Source organism: Bufo gargarizans, chromosome 11 (genome assembly GCF_014858855.1).
Source record: "Bufo gargarizans isolate SCDJY-AF-19 chromosome 11, ASM1485885v1, whole genome shotgun sequence".
Lineage (NCBI taxonomy): Eukaryota > Metazoa > Chordata > Amphibia > Anura > Bufonidae > Bufo > Bufo gargarizans.
In genome coordinates, this window is record NC_058090.1 from 896,573 (window position 1) to 911,493 (window position 14,921).

At 42.8% G+C, this 14,921-nt stretch overlaps 1 protein-coding gene across 1 annotated transcript in view; it reads left to right on the plus strand.

The window, feature by feature from the left end:
- SINHCAF (SIN3-HDAC complex associated factor) overlaps window positions 1-14,921 on the plus strand; it is a 41,233-nt gene that overhangs the window by 20,043 nt on the left and 6,269 nt on the right. The window contains exons 2-3 of the mRNA XM_044272386.1: window positions 4,237-4,425; window positions 14,352-14,502. Coding sequence (XP_044128321.1) covers window positions 14,375-14,502 — 128 coding nt within the window. The 5' untranslated portion in view covers window positions 4,237-4,425; window positions 14,352-14,374. The remainder of the gene's footprint in view (window positions 1-4,236; window positions 4,426-14,351; window positions 14,503-14,921) is intronic.

The window sequence follows — 14,921 nt, forward strand, 5'->3', positions numbered from 1 at the left end:
ATCTCTCTATAATGACAACTTTGTATAAAAAAAATGGAAAAGTTGACTTTAAGAGAGATATTTCTCTCACCCAGCATGGGTATATGTAAAAATACACCCCAAAACACATTTCCCTACTTCTTCCGAGTACGGTGATACCACATGTGTGACACTTTTTTGCAGCCTAGGTGGGCAAAGGGGCCCAAATTCCAAAGAGCACCTTTAGGATTTCACAGGGCATTTTTTACACATTTTGATTTCAAACTACTTCTAACGCTTTAGGGCCCCAAAAATGCCAGGGCAGTATAACTACCGCACAAGTGACCCCATTTTGGAAAGAAGACACCCCAAGGTATTTCGTGATGGGCATAGTGAGTACATGGAAGTTTTTATTTTTTGTCACAAGTTAGTGGAATGTGAGACTTTGCAAGAAAAAAAAAAAAATCATAATTTTCCGCTAACTTGTGAAAAAAAATAAAAAATACTAGGAACTCGCCATGCCCCTCACGGAATACCTTGGGGTGTCTTCTTTCCAAAATGGGGTCACTTGTGCGGTAGTTATACTGCCCTGGCATTTTAGGGGCCCTAAAGCGTGAGAAGTAGTTTGAAATCAAAATGTGTAAAAAATGCCCTGTGAAATCCTAAAGGTGCTCTTTGGAATTTGGGCCCCTTTGCCCACCTAGGCTGCAAAAAAGTATCACACATGTGGTATCGCTGTACTCAGGAGAAGTAGGGCAATGTGTTTTGGGGTGTCTTTTTACATATACCCATGCTGGGTGAGAGAAATATCTCTCTAAAAGACAACTTTTCCATTTTTTTATACAAAGTTGTCATTTGACAGAGATATTTATCTCACCCAGCATAGGCATGTGTAAAAAGACACCCCAAAACACATTGCCCAACTTCTCCTGAGTACGGCGATACCACATGTGTGACACTATTTTGCAGCCTAGGTGGGCAAAGGGGCCCAAATTCCAAAGAGCACCTTTAGGATATCACAGGGCATTTTTTACACATTTTGATTTCAAACTACTTCTCACGCATTAGGGCCCCTAAAATGCCAGGGCAGTATAACTACCCCACAAGTGACCCCATTTTGGAAAGAAGACACCCCAAGGTATTTCATGATGGGCATAGTGAGTTCATGGAAGTTTTTATTTTTTGTCACAAGTTAGTGGAATATGAGACTTTGTAAGGAAACAAAATAAAATAAAATAAATCATCATTTTCTGCTAACTTGTGACAAAAAATAAAAAGTTCTATGAACTCACTATACCCATCAGCGAATACCTTAGGGTGTCTACTTTCCGAAATGGGGTCATTTGTGGGGGGTTTCTACTGTCTGGGCATTGTAGAACCTCAGGAAACATGACAGGTGCTCAGAAAGTCAGAGCTGCTTCAAAAAGCGGAAATTCACATTTTTGTACCATAGTTTGCAAACGCTATAACTTTTACCCAAACCATTTTTTTTTTTACCCAAACATATTTTTTTTTATCAAAGACATGTAGAACAATAAATTTAGAGAAAAATTTATATAGAAATGTATTTTTTAATTAATTACAACTGAAAGTGAAAAATGTCATTCTTTTGCAAAAATTTCGGTAAATTTCGATTAATAACAAAAAAAGTAAAAATGACAGCAGCAATGAAATACCATCAAATGAAAGCTCTATTAGTGAGAAGAAAAGGAGGTAAAATTCATTTGGGTGGTAAGTTGCATGACCGAGCAATAAACGGTGAAAGTAGTGTAGTGCAGAATTGTAAAAAGTGGTCTGGTCATTAAGGGTGTTTAAGCTAGCGGAGCTAAGGTGGTTAAAAAAACACTTGTATTAAATATGCAAATTAGGTCTGAAGGTGCCCAGGGGCAGCGTTTCATATGAACTACAATTGCTGTACTTCCCCTTTAAGAGCAGGGATATGGTGTGTTAACCAACATTCACTACTACTAATGTCCTTTTGGACTAAATTCCACCAATTTTCCTGCACCTACCTACTTAACTAAGACTTAACTTTTAATCTCTATTATTTAATATTACTGGTGTAGATAGCTAGTTAATTAAAATTTCCAGTGATCACTGGCCTTTATATGTCACTTAAACCACCTTGTCAGGATTGTCACCTGACTAGGTTAACCTCCTACTGGGTTTGTACACACTTATGCCAACAGGCTGCCCGCTGCCTGTGTATTATATATGCACTGTGCGATTCATTTTTCTTATACTGCTAGGCCACACTGATTTACTGTTATAAAAATCAGAGCTTCACGCTGCCCCCCGACATGTTTCGCCGTATCACGGCATCTTCAGGGGTTAAGGCAGAGTGTGACCTGACGCCTAACCCCTGAAGACATAAATCACTGTGGCCTAGCAGTATAAGAAAAATGAGTCGCACAGTGCATATATAATACACAGGCAGCGCCAGCCTGTTGGCATAAGTGTGTACAAACCCAGTAGGAGGTTAACCTAGTCAGGTGACAATCCTGACAAGGTGGTTTAAGTGACATATAAAGGCCAGTGATCACTGGAAATTTTAATTAACTAGCTATCTACACCAGTAATATTAAATAATAGAGATTGAAAGTTAAGTCTTAGTTAAGTAGGTAGGTGCAGGAAAATTGGTGGAATTTAGTCCAAAAGGACTTTAGTAGTAGTGAATGTTGCGTTTCATATGAAACTCCTCCCCTTTCACCCCTCTGGCCCACCCTAGGTTCTTCAGAAATCCAGTGCCAGCGCCGTTCACAAGATTCACCACGCCTGCGCACTTCATTCCCCATTATGGGCAGAGGCACAAGAGCGTTTAATGCGCATGAGCTGTTAGAGGGAATGAAGTGAGCAGGCGTTGGCGCTTGATTTTTGAAGAACCTAGGGCGGGCCAGAGGGGTGAAAGGGGAGGGGTTTCATATGAATAGCGACGAGGGGCCTGGGCACCAGATGCTTGAACGCCGCCCCTGGGCACTTTCAGACCTAATTTGCATATTGAATAAAAGTGTTTTTAAAAGAAAATAAGCGACGGGCAGCTAAACAGTAAGTAGCATTCCGATATGGAGACTATAATGGTGTTAGTGTTCTATAATGGTGAAGTATAGGTGAAAGACTCCCTTTAAATAAACTGTAAAAAAAAAAAAAAAAAAGTTTAAAAACCACACCAAAATATTAAGTATAAATCACCCCCTTTCCCAATTTGACATCTAAAATATATAAACAATAAATAAATAAATATATTGCCACATCCGAAAAGTCCAAACTATTAAATATTAAAAAATATCTCCTATGAGGTGAACGCCGTAAAAGAAAAAAAAAAGAAAAACTGTGCGATTGGCTATTTTTTTTTTGTCACCTTGTCCCCTCAAAAAATAGGATAAGACTGTTCAATTGTGGGCCGGATGTTCCATAAAATGCGGAATGTACGCAGCTTTTTTGTGTGTTTTATTTTTTTCTCATGGTATCGCAATACTTTTTTTATGGTATTGAAACCGAATCCAAATTTTGGTATCGAAACAACCCTATGTTAAACTGTGCACATACAGGTCAAGGTGTGCCTGGTGGGAGGAGGGGTTCAATTTTTATCTGAGTTTTCTTTCTATGTGAAAGTTGGGGGACAACTCTCCCCGAATACTGCCACATAATGGCAATGCCTTGGGAAGCCCTGAGGAGATAGGCCATTACCCTTTTCAGTTGGCCAATTTGCCTCCTCAAAAACTACTCTACTGTAACCCCATCTTTCCGTGACTAGATGGATATACAATTTAGGAGCCTGGAGAAGCAGAGAGCGGCACAACCCATGAGGGAATTACTTTATAATGTCATATTGGTTTTCACTCAGATTTTCCTGAAACGCATACAACCGACTGATGTTCCTTTTCACAAGAGATTATTAGTCTAGCGACAGTGGAATCTGATTAAATAAAGGAACGTTAGTATAGCTGAGCGGGGTAAAATACAAGTAATGCTCACGCGTTTTGGGCTAACCCTTTGTCAAAGCTGAAGAGTCTAGTGTAACCCAAAACGTGTCAAAATTACTTGCATTTTATCCCCTATATAATTAAGCTCCTAGTTTATGGAGACATTGAAGTGATTATTAATGATTTATTAACACAGGTAAATCTCCATTGACCACTCTGTCAGCCAATACTCTAATACTCCAGCCCCAGGCTGGACCAACCAATGCTTTTGTTATGAATCAGGCGAGCCCTCCTCCTTGTTTGGTAGCAATGACAATCCCCCGCCTCATCCCTCCTTTCCTATTTTCCCGCCCAGGCCCGCTCCCATAAAAGGACAATAGAGAAGCGGGAAGAGTGACGTCACTGAACGCATGCAAATGAGCTTGATTGAAGAGAATCTGAGCGTGGGAACCACGCACGCGCAGTAGGAGCGGGATCTTTCGAGGTGGCCTGAAGAGTTTGATTTCTGCAACACTGTGACCTGGACGCTGCAAGAGAAGTTCAAGTAAGAGTATTGCGTTGTGTGCATGCACTACTCGGCGATCTGTCGCGATATACCGTGTGATGGGCTTTGGCTCCTGCAGCGGTGCGTGTGTTCGCTGCTTGCCACCTCGTGCATCGCGTGTCTCCTGTCTTGTCACTTGTCAGCGCTTAGATTTACTGCTTTGCTATTGTCGCACTGGGCAGAAGTCGCATGGAGTGGCTGTGGGTGCAGCTCGGACGGCGCGGTGTCGGTGCCATGTGTCAGCCTCGCATCCCTGCTCTGCACGTTCCCTCCATTGTTCAGTGGCACTGGACGGGCCTCATGTCTCCGCCTGGTCGCTGCAGCTGGCGCAGAATGTGGTGCCACCCAGAAGTGCAGGTTGAATTCTAACGCCACGTGGGTGCTTCACATATCGGGCAGGCACGATCTTGGGGTGCACCCCTCAATGACTAGACAGTGCAACAGATGTCATCTCTGCCCCCCCCCCATTCAGAAACTTTCATAGATCGGATGTTGAGGGTTGTGCTCTTGAGAGGCGGGGGGCGCCCTGTGGGTGGCCAGGCTGCTTGGGTTGCTGCACGTAGGCAAAACAAAGGCATGTACAGAGCCCTGGACACCCTGCAGTCACAGGCTGGAGCAACAATGTATCAGGCCCCGGGAGAGCTGACCAGTTACCACCAGATCCTTCTGTGCCATGCTGGATGTGTAGTTGTTGGATGCAATGATAGGGGTAGTTTGATTACTTTGTCTGTTACACAGGTTTGAATACATTGTTTCCATATGGTTTGGGGGTCCTCTTTTAGATCATATGTGCCCTGGGAAGCTGGCTTAGTCGCCCATAGCAACCAATCAGACTGATCCTTTCATTTTCCAAAGGAGCGCTGAAATCTGATCGGTTGCTATGGATGACTAAACTGGTTTTCCTTTTGCACCAGCTTTAAAGTCTTGAATAATTTCCCCTTATATTGGTATATTCTGAGTCCTTAAGAACTTTCATAGACGCAAACCCAAAATGTTGGGAAGTCTCTTGAAATTTTTTGATCATTTGCCACTAGGGAGCACTGAAAAAAGATTTTTTGAATACTCAACAAAAAATCCATATGTTTTTGATTCCGATCATTTCAATGGGAAGCTTTGGCTTGTTTTTTTACTGCATCGAAGTGGAAATAGCATGGCGTGTAACTATGCGGTTTTCCCACTGGTATCAATGGGAGGTGGACAGCATGCACGAGTCCGTGCCAAAATCCACGTAGAAGAAGCCCACGGTCAGCCATGCTACTGTACATGTCTTCCTGTATAGCTATAGCTCTTATGGAATACACGGGGCCTGGTAGGTGGTAGACATCATATCAAGGGGAATGTTGAGGTTGGTGGTTAAGGGGTTAATACAAATTTAGATGGATATAGCGCGGCACTGGCTATAATCGGAAGAGATTAGGTGCATGTTCCTGGGGAATTGACTTCTTGCCCCACCAATGTATCCAGAAAATGGACGGCACTCCAGTTAGATGAAATTAAGTGATTCCTTTATTCAACCATCCAGTGCAACGTTTCGGCTCTGAAATGAGCCTTTTTCAAGGATATATAGATAGATAGATATATCTCTATCTCTCTCTATCTCCTTTTTTTTTTTATTTTTTTTTACTTGAAGACAAGTGTAATAATGTTTGTCTTAGGCCTCATGCACACAAACGTAGGCCGTCCATGCCCATAATGCGGACTGCAATGCACAGGGACCATCTGTGTTCATGCAGTTTGCAGATGCGGACCCGTTGATTTGGATGGGTCCTCAATCCGCAATCCACACCGCAAAAAAATAGGACATGTTCTGCACAAATCTGACTGCCATTTTGATAATGTTGTGTGGATTCTGGTTCAGGAGGGATTCACACACAGGTTATTAGTGAGGTTTTTCTGCCCTTTTAAATTTTTTATTTATTTTTGGCTTGAGAAAACTCCAGTTTCAGATGTTACCTGAAAGCACATGGCACACACAATTATTTTATGTTTTTTGCTAGTGGCATATTTTTTCAATTTGGTGGCATACATTGTGTGTCTTTGGTGCTTCTTTAAAAAATGTGGCATGTTGCACCAGTATTTTATTTATTTTTTTACATTTTTTTTTTTCTTCCAAGCAAAAAATGTCCCAAAAAAATCACATGGCCATATTTTTTAATTAAACACCCTCCGAAAGCCGCCCGAGCATATTTCTGTGTGAACAAAGCCAGAGGGGCAGTAACAGAAAATGTAGGGAACCTTACAGAATAGTTGAACTAATCATATGGCAATATTGTGGAAGACACAGCACAACTCCCCGCTACACCACTTTGATGTATCGTAGTTACACTTGGAAATCCCATGTGTCCATATGTAAATGAGTGGCCTGTAGTCATCGGGGCATCTCCTTTCACTGGCCGAGTCAGAGTCCCCACTACAACTCTGCCCATCTCATTATGATTCCAGCACATGTGCCGTACATCCTTTCCCTTCTCCTGGCTTCATGAACTCGCTGCGCCTGTCATCAGAGAAGGGGGAACGGGATGTTTGGAGCATGTGCGAGATTTTAGACCCTAGAGGATGATGGGTGTGCTTGTGGAAGTGTCTCAACCTATGAAAAGGGGACGTCCTGATGACTCCTCATTTTACATATGGAAAGGCAAAGTTTCAAAGGGTAACTGCATCAAAACGATAAAGTAGAGATTTTGAAAGTCGCCAATAATTTTGGTGTGATATGATCTACAGCGCTATATAGTGGAATATGGCAAACTGGGATGATGGGTACTTAGAAATAGCTCACCCTTTTTGCAGTTATTGTTCCTTGCTGCCCCTGCATTTTCCCTCCTTCATATCGGGCCGTCCTCGGCAGGAGCGTTTTGTCATGTCCCCTGTGTATGGAGACTCTTGCATTGTTCACATTCCTACGGCTAAAATCATACAGTAGATCGCTTTGTTATACGTTATATTTAATTTTTTTATGGCATGGATTCGTGGTGGTCACAGGTTCGGCTGTCGGGTCATGGCTCCTTGTGGTTATTGCGGTCAGATCTTGGGGATAGCGATCACTCAAACTACATGTGCCAATCACTTGCCTCAGTCTGCTAGATCACAGCTCGCTCTCATACACTGTCAAGCAGCTGACAGAAAGGGTACGGATGGCAAAACTATGTCATTTTCTTTCTTTATTTTTTCCCTAATTATCCCTTTTAATTAAAGAGGGTTTCTCCTCCTTTCCCATACTAAAAAAATAAAGCTAAGCTATGGCTTATTAAAAAGAATAAATCTGTGTATAAGTACTTTCCATCCAAGTATTCGTACATCAGTCTCCCACAGAATAGGTTAATATACAGCAGGCGGTTTTAATTCACTATCGTGTAAGTAATCAGGCTACGTAAGCTATATTTATTGGAATACAATTTCAAAAATCCCTGACTTTATTATTTTTATTTTTTTTATGCCTGTAAGTATATAATGCACTCCAATTCTAGTACTGGTGAGGGGCAGGGCTTCACGACGCTGCTCTACAATAGATGGTAATGTGATCTTGCCTAGGATATGTCATCATGGCTGAGCAGCCTGACAGGAAAACTCACCAGATATGCAAGTACCAGAGCGTAATGTATAGTGCGGTCCCATCCTCCTAGGCAGCTCTAAGTGCAGGCATCCAGTCCTCAGTGTGGAAATTAAAATAACTACTTTTCGAAGGACTAAAGCGAGGGCTCGATCTACTTGTCCCTCATGACCATCTACTTGTCCTGATACAAAAAATAATTTTAAATCAAAACCATATTTCAATGCACCGCCATGCTTCCTTATGCAGGGAGGTGGCTGGCTTGCGTTCCAGTCTTTGTGGTGTGAAATGACTCAAGTTTAGTCCTCGTTCACACTAGATGATTCTATCCAGAATGCACTACATCGCGGCCGGCTCACTATGTTGTGGGGCAGGAGGGGGCATGACGATCCATTGAAGTGAATGGCACTGTAGCCACAGCCGCAGGCGATCGGATTCATGGGATCGCAAGGCACCATTATACCTGAAGTCCGGTCAAAATGCTGCTTGCAGCATTTTGTTTGGCCTGGACTGCAGGCATAATGTGCCTTGCGATACTGTGTAGCCATTGGACATGGTTATGGTGCCAATCACTTCCCAGTTTGACAACACCCTCAGAAAGGGGGTCTTCTGAGGGATGCTGGCCGCCCCCCTGAGCCGGAGACGTGACAGATCCTTTCATTGCTCCAGCTCTGTCATTTCATCTTCTTCCCCCCGCTGACACAACACCACGGCCCGCGGCTGCCTCACTGCTCTACGCCCACTGCTCAGTCACCGCCGCTCCACGCCCCCAGATCATCGCCGATCCACTGCACCGGTAAACAAAGCCCGCTAATTGCCCGCAGCAGGGCTAAGCTACTGAACAAACTACCTGCCTGGCGCCCGGAACTGCATGTCCCGGGCTTCAGGCGGTACCATTTTCACACCCCTGAGTCCTACTCGCACTGTAGGAGAGGGTGCTTGCTGCTATTTTCAAGCATCCCCGGAGGACTCCTTTAATCATTGGAAAACACTTAATACGTGTAAGAAATCTATGCATTTGTCCTCAGAAAGTTAAAGTGGACCTGTCATCTCTCTGGACATGCCTGTTTTAATAAATACTTGCGTTCCCCCATGTAGTAATTCTGGAGCATCTATTCTTATGATTCTATTATGTGCCATTCCTTTATTATCCCTACTAGAAGTTATGAATTCTTTCCAAGTGGTTTACAATGAAGGTCCTGATGGGTGTTACCAGTTGGGGTGCTGCCCTTGTCAGGCTGTGCAGGACAAACCTGGTAACGCCCATCTGTTCCCTTACTGCAGACTGATGGAAATTCATTCATAAACTTAGTAGAAATAATAGAGGAATGGCAGAACATAGTCATAAGAATAGGTTCTCCAGAATTACAATGTAGTTAGTAAACCAGACATGTCAGAAGCGGTGACAGGTCCTCCTTTAAAAAGTTGAATTCCGGGGGCCTGATCCAGCTGAGGATCAGCTACCAAAGCTCACCATTTCCAGTATTGTTGGGTGCGACTGTGTACCACCGGATCCCTATTGACCAGGGTGGATAAAAATCGAAAAAATCATGCTCTTCCAGAGGTTTTTGTAAGATTATTGGGCAGTTTCTCTGCCTATTAGATATCGCAGATGCTTGGTTTACTTTAGCAGTTCTCAAAACTGAATGTGACTCAGCAGAGATCACATGCCTCTTCACAGCAAAAATGTTATAACGTGAACAGAGTTGAGAAAAAGACCTTAATCTTAACTTCTACAAACCTATGAATGCAGAATCAAACTAATATGAAAAGTTGTTATTCTAAAAATCTTTATCTAATTGCATATTATAAGTTATACCAGCAAGAATTAGTCTTTATGTAGAAAACTATTATTTAAATCAAGCCTTACTGACTAGTGCTATAAATTTGTTTGATTTAAATCAAATCCACCCTGCTATTGACTATAATGGAGTCTGTTGGTGATCCAGATGGTTTTCCATAAACGTTTCAGCTGGACAAATTCTGTTGCATGCAGCAGTTTTTGTTCGGGCGACAGCTGGCATTTGTCTAAACAGCCCATCAGATCAAGCTACCGGATTCACAACATCACTGAAGTGCTGGGGTGGACACACATGCTCAGTCTTGTTTCCCAAAGCTACAGCGCCTTATCTCTCTCGCTCTCATAGGAGATGCTGAGCATGTGTAGCAATGCTGTCTTTATCAAATCTATTTGCCTGAAAAGTGGCATTAAAAAAGTGCAAGTTTTTGCACAAGCACACTTTGTACAAAAAAGTGCAATTTGGGGGTATAAACCAAACGCGACACCTTTCTGGCATGGCTAGCAAAGTTACTTTAATTTTCTGGAAACTGGTGTAAGTTATGCAGTAAAAATAACTTTCCATTGCTCTGTGCACAGCAAGGGGATATTCAGCTCCGTCTCCTGCCCTGCTTTGACCAACCACATAATGGCCACCAGGCTGCCCCTGACTTTTTTTTTTATTTTTTTATTTCAATGTATTAGAGGTTTTTATCAAGTGATGGCTTTTCCTCAGGTTAGGCCATCACTAGCTTGATTGGCAAGCGTCCGACACCCGTATCCCCTGCAATCCGCTAATGTCCTATTCTACCGCTTTACTCGCCCCTTTCACACGGGCGAGTATTCCGCACGGGTTGAACGCATTGCACCGGCACTGAATCCAGACCCATTCATTTCTATGGGGCTGTGCACATGAGCTGTGATTTTCACGCATCACTTGTGCGTTGCGTGAAAATTGCAGCATGCTCTATATTCTGCGTTTTTCACGCAACGCTGGCCCCATAGAAGTGAATGGGGCCATATGAAAATGGCAAGCAAGTGCAGATTTTCACACACGGTTGCTAGGTGACGATCGGGCTGGGGACCCGATCTGTATTATTTTGCCTTATAACATGGTTATAAGGGAAAATAATAGCATTCTGAATACAGAATGCAAAGTAAAATAGTGATGGAGGGGTTAAAATTTTAAAAAAATTAACTCAGAGTCCACTTGATTGCATAGTTGCGGATCTCTGTCTTCTTCTGTAATGTTGAGCTGCCGGCTAAGGACCTGTGGTGACATCACATGGTCCCTCACCATGGTAATGAACCATGTGATGAGCACAGTGACTTCATCAAAGGTCCTATTCCTGTGCACAGCAAAGAAGACGACAGAAGAGATGCCGGCTGCGCAATCAAGTGGATTAAGGTGAGTTAAATTTTTCTTTTGTACCCCTCCAGCCCGTACTATGCATTCTGTATTAAGAATGCTATTATTTTCCTGTTATAAGGGAAAAATAATACAATCTACAGAACACCTAACCCAAACTTCTGTAAAGAAGTTCAGGTTTGGGTACCAAACATGCCAATTTTTCTCGCTCGTGGAAAAATCACTTATTTTCCCGCAACGCACCCACATCTTATCCGGGCCAAAAACATGACTCCCGTGTGAAAGAGGCCTTACAGTATGTAGTAAGCTCTGATGCGCCCTCTAGTGGTGGCTGATGGTTTCCAAAGTTGTATGGTTTAGCAGGGGTTTTGGAGCTTTGATATAGCTTTAATAGTTACTGAGTTTTGGTACAAATTTTGATATGTTGGAGTCATATCAAATTCTGATCCGTGGGGACGCGTTAATAACAGCTGGCACAATTCCCGCTCTGGCATCACTCTGAACAAATGTGTCGCCCATCCTTGTCACCACTAGTGTACAATAAATTTATCGCCTCATTTTAAATAACTAATACAGGCAGGTAACCTACATAGATCGGTAACAAAATTTGAAACTCTCCTCACCCAACTTAAAACACCAAAAGTAGTGTCTACCTTTAGCGAGTTGTTAACTTTCACACCCACTAACAGAACACATCCATTCTTTAAAGCTTGGGAAAGGGATCTTGATAAAACATTCATGGAAGATGACTTGCACAAGCTCTAAACAGTCCTCAAAATCTATTAGAATGCAAGAGAGCGGTTATGAAACACTGACTAGATGGCATCTAACCCCAGTGTTACTAAACAGATATAACTAGTTATAACCCCTGCTGCTGGAGATGTGGTCGACAGTTGGGCACATATTTCCACTTATGGTGGTCATGCCCAATATTGGTCGTCTGTTATATCTAAGATTAATTTGGTTATGGGGTTAAACCTCGCCTTACTACCAGAGATCGGCTTGCTACACCAATTTCCAGATAAGATTCCCAAATGCTCATTGAGGTTAACAAAACGCCTCTTAACAGCTGCTAGAATAATGATCCCTACGCAATGGAAATCAGACTCTCCGCCAACACTCAGACAGTGGATAGAGAAAGCAGACTCCTTGTACCGTTTAGAAGAGCTAGCTGGAAGACCATGCCTCATTCCATACCTGGTCCCCCTGGGCGAAATATAGACACTTCTCTACTTAACAGGATTCTCTATGAAACACCATGACTTGTGGAACGCTTGCATGTACATGCCTTTTTTCAGTCTTTCACCCTCTTTTAAGCCTCGCATATCTCTCCCCTGAACATCATCCTAGAGAAACGGTGAAATAAATGTCCATTGCAAAGAGGATAATATTTAGGTGGGCTCTCCCCTAACCCCCCTTTTGTTAGTTCATTATTGCAATGGCAGCTCACTTGTAGGGATGAATCTATAATTCTAATTAGTGAGACTACTTTGATGTTCATCTGTTAGAGTGCCATGTTTATTGTCCTAGAATTGTTTGACAATGTGTGACCTAATGACTTATAAGATGTTGTCTGTTTTGGAAGCCCTTTGTACTTATTGATCTGCAGTTATATGCCTTGAAAGAATGTCTGTATTGCTGTTTATGTTCCATTATAAAACAATATTAAAAATAATTTTGAAAATAAATTTTGATCCGTGGGGACCTGAGCGCTGCGACACCTACAGATTACTAGAACGAGGAGAGAGAAATGCACGCATATCACGCGTTCTCTCCTCACTGTAGGTGACAGGATCAAGTCTATGGGCCCATCTAGATTCTGTCCTCTGTAATGAGGAGAGTACTTCTCTCTCTTCATTCTAGGGTCTTGGCACTCCTATATCAAAAGCTTTACCAAACCCATATCAGATTATACTGGCAGGATGTCCTTAGAGTTTTGTCGTCACTGGGTATGGGCCCGATTCCGCTGTGTGCCAAGGTATGTCTGCTGGGTATATTTGACAATGACGGGTGGTCGCACTACAATAAAATACTACTCAGTGAATCCCTGTTTATGGCCCGCAAAGTGATTGCCCTTAAGTGGATGGCGGAGGATCTTCCTACTGTGGGTATTTGGAAAAGGCTAGTTAATCAGATCGTCCCGTACGAGAAAGTATTATATGTGAATAGAAAGTGCCCTGACAAATTTCAGAAAGTTTGGGGTTTATGGTGCGATTCTTCTTTAACCATTTCGCCCAATTCTGTAAGGTCAGACGACCCCTGAGCGGGGTATAGCGCCTCTAAGTGCTCTCCCACATACTTTGATTGTCCACACTGTGCTCATGAAGGAAATAACGACATCTGTATGATTGTATACTCTTTGTTTATTTTATTGTACTGTACTGTGTACTACTCCGGTATGTCTGCATTATTCTTGCTGTAACCTACTGCATGTGATCTTACGATATGCATATGTCTATGCCATATATGTGCCTTGTTACTCTTTTTCAATAAAACGAGTTTAAAAAAAAAAAGCTTTACCAAAACTTGACCCTTTAAGGGTGCACTCGCGCTGCAGATTTTGTTGCAGAAATTTCGGCAACTGAAAATTTTCAGTCACGGAAATTTCTGCAGCGTGTGAGTGCACTGTAATGGGAAATGCCATCCACCCTATTCTGAGAGCGTGGTTACAGGTGCTTAGTTTTGTGTATATCGTGGGTCTACAAGAGGCTCTACTCGCACATTACTCGTCTGTGATCTTCCATTAATAATATTAACCTGATATCAAAGGAGCCCTTTAAGACTCAGAATCTCCTTCAGTTTTATGGCCCCTCTGATCCAGTGCTCTGAGCATGATGGAAGAAGCTTTGATCTCCTCCTGTGATGTCATGTGGAGCCTTAATGGCTTTTGTGACTTAGAAAATATCACCTAATGAAACTTGTACCATAAGTGACCTAGAGAACACACAGTACTAAACCTGAAGGCTAGGAAGGTGTTGTATACTGCAGGGATCTCTAGGAACCAGTCCAGGAGTCCTCTTCTAGTCTCCCTTCAGGAGACCACTTCCATTGTCGGCCATATTGGCTGTCAAGGGTCAACAGTTTATGAAGAATTTCTACCCCCATCCTCTTAGGACCTCCTGGCAATCATTCACATTGAGAGAAACTCCACCATTCCCATTGGGCAGTGTAATGTATATGGATTTTTCACTTCACTGGAAAATAACCCTTTTTTTCTTTTGTTTCTTTTTTAGCTTGTCTCGTTAAAGGAACAAAAATGATTGGATTTTACAAACCAAAGACGTACAGAAGCTCCAGAGGATGCTGCATCTGCAAGGCCAAATCCTCGAGCAGCAGATTCACAGACAGCAAACGCTATGAGGACGACTTCCAGAACTGTTTTGGGTAAGGTTGTCTGGCTGGTGTGTAGGGAAGTCCCTCGTGGGTGGTGCTTAACTGTAGTAATACTAGAAGACACTGGGGCAGGTTTACTATAAAAATGTCCCTGTTTTTTGGCACATGGTAGTACACATGCTTTGCACTGCATTTATCAAGTAGTTTTAATCCATGCCAGCTCATAGCTGCTAAGATTTTATTTCTGGTGCATGGACTCAGTGGAGATGCTGAATTTATTGTGAACCACTAGGAGCTGCCTAAGTCTGGGGCCAATCCTTCTGGGTCCTGGATGTGCTCTGTCGGGCCGGTGTTCCTGGCAGTCCCAGCGTAACCGGGAGGTGATGCTGGCACGCTGGATCCTCTTGGCTGTGTTCAGGAGGTCTGGGGCCCTCTCTTTCTCTCTTTCTCTCTTTCTCTCTTTCTCTCTT